The sequence below is a fragment of the Prionailurus bengalensis genome, chromosome C2, assembly GCF_016509475.1.
Source record: "Prionailurus bengalensis isolate Pbe53 chromosome C2, Fcat_Pben_1.1_paternal_pri, whole genome shotgun sequence".
Taxonomy (NCBI): Eukaryota; Metazoa; Chordata; class Mammalia; order Carnivora; family Felidae; genus Prionailurus; species Prionailurus bengalensis.
In genome coordinates this window covers 114672945-114680704 of record NC_057350.1, presented here as the reverse complement: position 1 = coordinate 114680704, position 7760 = coordinate 114672945, and the positions used below count along the sequence as shown (strand labels likewise).

Here is a 7760-nt window from a genome sequence, read left to right as displayed (position 1 = left end):
AGACTATCTAATAGAACTTTTCTTAAATTTGAAATTTTTACACACTTCATTTGCTGTCAAGTGATGAAAAGATTGTGTATCTCAATCAGATTATGTTTTCTTTTATAAAAGTATTTATGGAATTTCACTATGCTTAGACTTCTTTCATTGCAGCGTTGTTTTGTTGTTGTTGTTGTTGTTTGATTTTCAGACAATATTATACAATGGCCTCAGTCCAAGTGGTTATTAGTAAGATATCGTCCTAGAAATAGAACCCCAGGAAAACCATAGTAATAAATAAGGACTACTTGTTTAGACAACTGATATTTATTTCTAGCAAATGCTTTTTGAAACCTGAAAAGTAGTCCTCCATTTTGTATTTTCCAGCATGGTGGTAATAAAAATTTAGAAAGTAAACACAAGCTATTTCTAAATCCCAGAAAAAGTTGTTGGCGAGGACACAGGCTGTCCAATTCTTAATGCACACAGGGAGTGCTCAATAAATGTCACTGACTGATAGCATTAATTCCGAATGTTACTTCTCTTAGTCTAGGCAGTTGCTTAATTTCTCCTGAAAGTATGAGTCTTTTTCTCTATCCCAGAGTATTTAATATACTATTACTATTTTAAATGTAATATGTATTTGTTGAAAAAAATAAGGTTTTCTTGAGTATCTGTAGTGCACATTCCAGGATCTTGTGACTATGAAACAATTTACCATCTGGTACTGATATGGTTAGATAATAACCTAGCAGAATTTGGAGTATGATACTCTCAAACAAAGGAATCTTGCTATTGTGGTTGTAGTGTTTGGTTCAGTTTGGTTTTGTTTTTTCTGACCATCAGTGGAAACAGTCCTTAGTTTCTAAGTTGTTGGCAATTGTTTTGTTTTTTTTTTTCTTTCCCCCCTGCATTGTTCTTCCTAAACCTACCTCCCATACGTGGCTTTAAAGTAAGTCTTTGAGGGAAGTATAAGATGTAGGACACTTAAATTGGGTGCTCTGGAGCAGTCATCAAGGACTCCCACAGTTTCCACATGTAGTTTTTGGTGTAAGCATGGAGCCAGCATAGTTGTATGAAAACCCTTAGTCTTGAGGTTTGGGACTCTAGAGGTCTCCCCAGTTTCAGTGACTTAGGCTACCATTTTACTTATTATCAGCTCTCCTCACACAGAGTGTATAACCTGGCTGGTACATCTGGCTTCCTATCACTTTAATTAGTTATGTGGAGGATTTTAATCCTTTGTGGGTGAACCATGAATTACATAGTTGTGCATTGTTTGATGACAATTATGATTTTTTTTCCTCTGTAAAATGCTTTCAAATCTATTTTTAACAACCAGAATTTTTACCATTTCTTCATAGCAGTTTTATGCAATAAATTCTCTACATCTCTAAAGAGCGAATGTATAAAAGAAGCTAGGGCCTTTAAGACTTTTGGAAAACTTACTTTCAAGAGAACTATTTTATTGTCTTAAACACACAAAAATCTTTAAGCATATAAATAAAACATTTTAACTTTATACATCTTATTTTTTGCTAAGATGTCTTTTAACATCCTTAACCCCATTCTTATCAAAAATATAGCCCACTTGCAGATCTCTTCTAAATTATCTTTATCATCATTGTCATTTCATAATCCTTTACATGTTCTTTAAGGAGAAATGATCTTACAGATTACTTAAGACTTTTCCTTTAAGTGTGTGATTTAAGAGTATCATAACAAGTAATCAGGAAGTTTATGTAATAAGATAATGTAATGGGATAAGCAGGCATCTGGTACTTATTTTTCCAAAATTGATCACCATTTTTTTATTTAAATTTTTTTTTTTTTTACATTTATTCATTTGTGAGAGACAGAGCACAAGCAGGGGAGGGGCAGAGTGAGAGGGAGACACAGAATCTGAAGCAGGCTCCAGGCTCCCAGCTGTCAGCCCAGAGCCCAAGGCAGGGCTGGAACTCACAAACTGAGAGATCATGACCTGAGCCAAAGTCGGACGTTTAACCAACTGAGCCACCCAGGCGCCCCAATTGGTCACCATTTTTAACAATACGGCAAGTAAATACAAAATTAAATTAAGCTTTTGTAAGTTTATATTGCATTTAACCAGTTGATCTAACTTATTAATGGAAAAATCTCTAACAATTACTGAAATTAGAGATTTAGAAATGAAATATTCCATTAGCTATCTCTGCCACAATAGCAGCATAACGTTAACACTTTGTTCCTTTACTCTCTCCCATCTTCTTAACAAACAGGGATGTTATTATCTGGTCTTATTTCACATCCTGACCTCATGCACTTGGGTTTGGAGGACATGGTTTCTACTAAGGTTAAAAGACATATGTCTGTATATTATATTTACAACTAAGGACCTAAAAATTATTAGTAAATTGTCATTATTGAAACATCTTTGGGGATAAAAAGTATTTCTACTCTTCAAAGATTAGAGAACTGAACATAATGGTTAACTGATTTATGTAAGTCATCATGATATGACTGCTAAAACTGTGATATGAAATCTTGATTTCCAGATTTCTTGGATTTTACCTAAGTGATATATTAGTGTGTCAAAGTTCAAGAGCCACGTTCCCCATTTTGTTTAACTGTTTAAGAGAATGGCCTTACCATTTGCTTTTGCCAGGAAGTAGCTAAAAGATAATCAATTCTCCAGTACTTTGGTAACTGCTCTCTGTACTGGAGAGGAAAGGGTGCTTTCTGACTTGTTCTGGTTGTTCATGGCCCAATTCAAACCATGTTAACACTCTGGCTCCAACTAAGAGTTTCAGAATAAACAAAAGAAAGAACCATAACTATTTAACGCAGTAGGTTCTACATTTATGGAGCCCATAAGCTGATTTCGTGCTGAAAGTAAAAACAGTCTCAAGAGTTTAAATGAACTCTTCGACCCTGGAATTACAGCAAATTCAGGAAAATCAGGAATATGTTGGTAACCTCTAATCTTTTTTTAAACTGACCTCACCCTGGGCAAGTAACCATCTCCTGATGCCATTGTTGGAGACAGAATTTCTGGCCGAAAGATCAGTTTTCTGACTCAATCTGGCTTGCTATTCTTGGTTAATCATCCCCATTTCTCTCGACATTTCACTCTTCTGACTACAGTGGTGAACATTTATTTTCAGAAAAGACTTTTTCAAGTGATTCGGTTCCTCCAGCGGTTTCCCTCTTTATCCTGGCTAAATCTCCCTAACTCTCATTTCTATCGCCCTTGTTTCTGTAAGATTCTGCTAAACATTAGACACAGCACATGACCTCCATCCAGTCTTCCAGTGCCTCGGAACAAAACTGGCGCGGTTGTAAGCTCCTCCAGGCTTGGCATTCAAGAGTCTTTAGCTCTTCAACTCTTAAAGACCTACGGCCTAAATTTTAAATTTAAAAAATTTTAAATTAAAGAAAAAAACCGCTCCCTTTTTTTAACCTTTAGTCCCGCCCAGCGCCTCCCCCCCTCCAGCCTCCACGCGAAACTGCAGGAAACCGGAGGGGGCGGGGCGGTGACGTCACGACGCCGGTGCGTCACGGAACGGCGGCGGCTGCGGCGCTGGCGGTGGCTGCGGCAGCGGCGGCATTTTAGTCGACAGCGGCGGCGGCAGCCGGGCTGCTGCTCCTCCCAGCATCCCTGGCGCGGCCATTTCAGCCCCATCTTGGCGGAGGGGAGGGAGCTGCAGCCGCCGCTTCAGCAGTTTGAATTTCAGTTTCTCCGGGGTTTGCGAGCCGGGCGCATCGAGGAGGAGCCGAAGAAGCTACCACCGCTACCTCACACAGCCGGAGCGCCTCCGCTCGCCGGCCAGCGGGCCGCCGCCGCCACCACCACCACCACCAGCACCACCACCACCACCGCCGCCCCTCACTCTCTCAGGAGCCGCGAGGGGAGGCCGAGACCGCCGCCGCCCGCCCGCGGGGGTGGCTCCCCTGTAAGGGGAGGACCGAGCTTGCTTTCCCCTCCCCCGGAGCGGGTTTCCGCCAGAGACAGTCGACATGTCCCTGGGGCTGAGCTCCGGCTAAAGCCGGGGAGGGGGCCGCCCGCCCGCGCCGAAGCTCCGCCGCCCGCCCGCGGACCTTCAGCCAGCCCCGGCCCGCCGCTCCTGGCTGAATTAGGAATCCCCGGCTCCAGACTCGCCACTCCTTCCCCTTCCCTCAGCGTCCGAGAGAGCCCAGAGCTGACGCCGGCACTGGCCTGAGGAGCCCGAGCGGGGCAGCACCGCCCCTCACGCCGCCGCCTCCTCCTCCCCTTCGCCCTCCCACTCCCACCCCCAGCCCGGCCTGCTGACCGCGCCGAGCGTCGAGCTGGACTGACCACGGCGGCCGCGGAGACGGGAGGAGGAAGCAGCCGGCCCGCCCCTGGGATCGCGCTCGCGCCGCCGCTGAGGGGATTGAATCGAGGCGCCGCGACTGCGGGAGGCGAAAAGGAAGGAGGAGCTGCCGCGCGAGTGCGACGGGGGCAGAGCCGTAGAGACCGACACTGAAGGAAACGGGGAGGAGGATGTCTCGCAGGGCGGCCAGCGTCCGGATCAGCCAGTGACTTTTCACAGCGGCGGGCCTCAGACCCCAGCGCGGACGCGGACTTTGTCTTTGGGGGCCCCTGCTCTGCCCTTCCTGGTTTCCGGCAAGATCGCAGAGGAGCCGGCGTGCCTCTCTGCCCTCCAGCCTTCCTCACCATGTCCAAGATGCCGGCCAAGAAGAAGAGCTGCTTCCAGATCACTAGTGTCACCACGGCCCAGGTGGCCACTAGCATCACCGAGGACACCGAGAGCCTGGACGACCCGGACGAGTCACGTACGGAGGACGTCTCCTCCGAGATATTCGACGTCTCTCGGGCCACGGATTATGGCCCTGAGGAGGTCTGTGAGCGCAGCTCCTCGGAAGAGACGCTCAACAATGTTGGGGATGCGGAGACTCCCGGGACCGTCTCCCCAAACCTCCTCCTGGACGGGCAGCTGGCGGCCGCGGCGGCTGCTCCCGCCAACGGAGGAGGAGCCGTTTCGGCCCGGAGCGTGGCTGGGGCGCTGGCCAGTACCGCGGCGGCGGCGGCTGCCACCTCGGCCCCCTCCGCGGGAGCACCCGGCGGTCCCCCGGTCGCGGGCTCGTCTGCCGGGCCAGGGACTGCGGCCCCATCGCAGCCCCCCACCACTTGTAGTTCCCGATTTCGCGTGATCAAGCTGGACCACGGGAGCGGGGAGCCCTACCGACGCGGCCGATGGACGTGTATGGAATACTATGAGCGGGATTCGGACAGCAGCGTCCTGACCAGGTCCGGGGATTGCATTAGACACAGCAGTACTTTTGACCAGACTGCGGAGCGGGACAGCGGCCTGGGCGCCACCGGAGGGTCGGTGGTGGTGGTGGTGGCCTCCATGCCGGGGGCGCACGGGCCCGACTCGGGAACTGACAGTTCCTTGACTGCTGTGTCACAGCTACCCCCGTCGGAGAAAATGAGCCAGCCCGCCCCGGCCCAGCCGCAGAGTTTTGGCGTTGGGCAGCCACAGCCACCGCCGCCCGTAGGTGGGGCTGTGGTTCAAAGCGCGGCTCCAGTGCCGCCGTTCCCGGGAGCCGCGGCCGGGCCGCAGCAGATGATGGCAGCCCCGCAGCCCAGCCAGCCCCAGGGAGCCGGCCCCGGCGTCCTCCCGCCGGGGCCCAACGGACAGGGTCTGCCGCTGACGAATGTAACCCTGACGCAGCCTGGCGTGCCCTTGCCGCCGCAGCCCGGCCCGACCCTCGGAGCGCCAGCGACGCAGCAGCCTCCGCAGTTCGCGTACCCCCAGCCTCCGCTCCCGCCCGGGCATTTGCTGCCCGTCCAGCCCACGGGGCAGAGTGAGTACCTACAGCCGCACGTGGCCGGCCTGCAGCCGCCAAGCCCTGCTCAGCCCTCGTCCACCGGCGCCGGAGCGAGCCTCGCCACGCCTGCCAGCCTGCCGGTGGGCACTGGCCAGAATGCCTCCACGGTGGGTGCGCAGATAATAGGCGCGTCTTCCCTGCCCGGTGAAGCCGTGGCTCCGGGGCCGGGACCCGCGCAGGGCGGGCAGGCCGCGCCTGGTCAACCGGCTGGAGTGCCCCTGGCCGCTGTAGGATGCGCGGTGCAGCCGGGCCTGGTTCCCCCTGGGACCGGGCAGCCCCAGTCCGTGCCTCCGCCGCAGATGGGCGGCAGTGGTGCGCCGTCGGCCGTGCCTGGCGGCCCCCACGCCGTGCTGCCCGGAGTTCCAAACGTGCCTGCAGCCGTGCCCGCTCCAAGCGTGCCTAGTGTGTCTACCACCTCTGTTACTATGCCAAATGTACCCGCGCCTCTGGTCCAGTCGCAGCAGCTGAGCAGCCATACGCCAGTCAGCAGGAGCGGCAGCGTAATCCAGCATGTTGGGCTGCCCTTAGCGCAAGGCACACCCAGTGTACCAACAAGTCTACCACAGTCTGACTTAAGCCAGTTTCAGACTCAGACCCAACCTTTAGTCGGGCAAGTTGACGATACTAGAAGAAAATCAGAACCCCTACCTCAACCACCACTTTCTCTCATTGCTGAAAATAAGCCTGTTGTGAAGCCTCCTGTTGCAGATGCCCTGGCAAACCCCCTTCAGTTAACACCTATGAACAGTTTGGCCACCTCTGTATTCAGCATAGCTATTCCTGTTGATGGTGATGAAGACAGGTATGGAAATCTTATTTAAAATATTTGTTAGAAATGCTTGACCAAACATTGCAGTTTAGAATGCAGCTCGAGTTCTTTTTTTCAACTTGAGGCCCTTAGCATTTTTAAATACAAAAATTTCTTTGCGTTTATTAAGATTTGCCAGTTCTTGAAAGGGCATTGGTTTTAGATTGCTAATGTAACGGTGTGTAATGAGAAAATTGGTCTTGTCGTTTAAAAGCACTGACGTGGATAAGGCACAACATTTGTTTATTCAGAAAGGTGGATTTAAGCTTAATTCTATACATTTACAGGTGGTAACTAGACTATGCCCTATTGGATTGTTCTTTTCTTAGACAACAGTCACACTTGAACACTTATGGCAAGAGAGTTCTGTCAGTGTGAGTTTTGATACCAAGACAGGAAATTTGAATTTTTCCATTCTGGAAAACCAGAGGTCCTCTAATGGGGAAAGATCCATGTAAGATATCTCTTCCAGTGTATCCGGAGAGGCTGGAGAGAGAATGGTGAAATGTCAAGCCCTGCTTTGAAGATCATATTGTCCTCCAGCCTTTTTAATAAAAGGAGATAGAAATAAGGTCAGGAGGCTTCCCAGTGACTTCATTAAGGTCCTTTTTTTGTTTTGTTTTTTAAAGCAAATGTGTTTGAAAGATATTCTCTTCCGTTAGTTTTTCTTTTTCTTTTAGCTACAGGAAAGGGAGGTATGAAATAAGATTCTTTGACAGTAGTAAAAGCTACAGTTCTTGAAATTAGAGTAATATGATTAGTAAAAGTATTCGTGTCAACAATTGGCTCCCTCTATTTAAGGGATGCTTTTTTAATGGTTTAACTGAAAGTTGGTGTATTGCCATACCAATTCTATAATAGTTGATGTTTGGTTATGGTTCATTGAGGATTTTAAGTGGTTTTGAGGAAATGTCAGAGGGAAATTTGACATATTGCAAATTTTTAAAAACCGACTTGTTACAAAGCTTTAAAATTACATTTTAAAATTACAGAGAAAGTTCCAGGTACTTTACGGTTAGGCATTTATTTGCTGGGATTTTTGTTTTGAGAGAGGTTAATTTTAAAAGATTAAAAGATATCTTTATGGATTTCTAGAATAATTGGTATCTAGAACAATGAG

The 7760-nt window shown here is 48.9% G+C and overlaps 1 protein-coding gene across 3 annotated transcripts in view; it reads left to right on the top strand.

Moving 5' to 3' along the window:
- Positions 1-3496: 3496 nt before the first annotated feature.
- The window catches only part of TSC22D2 (TSC22 domain family member 2), a 49858-nt gene continuing 45594 nt past the window's right edge, over positions 3497-7760 (top strand). The window contains exon 1 of one of the 3 annotated variants that reach the window (XM_043595139.1): positions 3497-6634. In XM_043595139.1, the coding sequence (XP_043451074.1) occupies positions 4656-6634 (1979 nt within the window). In that variant the 5' untranslated portion in view covers positions 3497-4655. The remainder of the gene's footprint in view (positions 6635-7760) is intronic. The other 2 variants (XM_043595138.1, XR_006299466.1) reach the window with 2 other exon arrangements.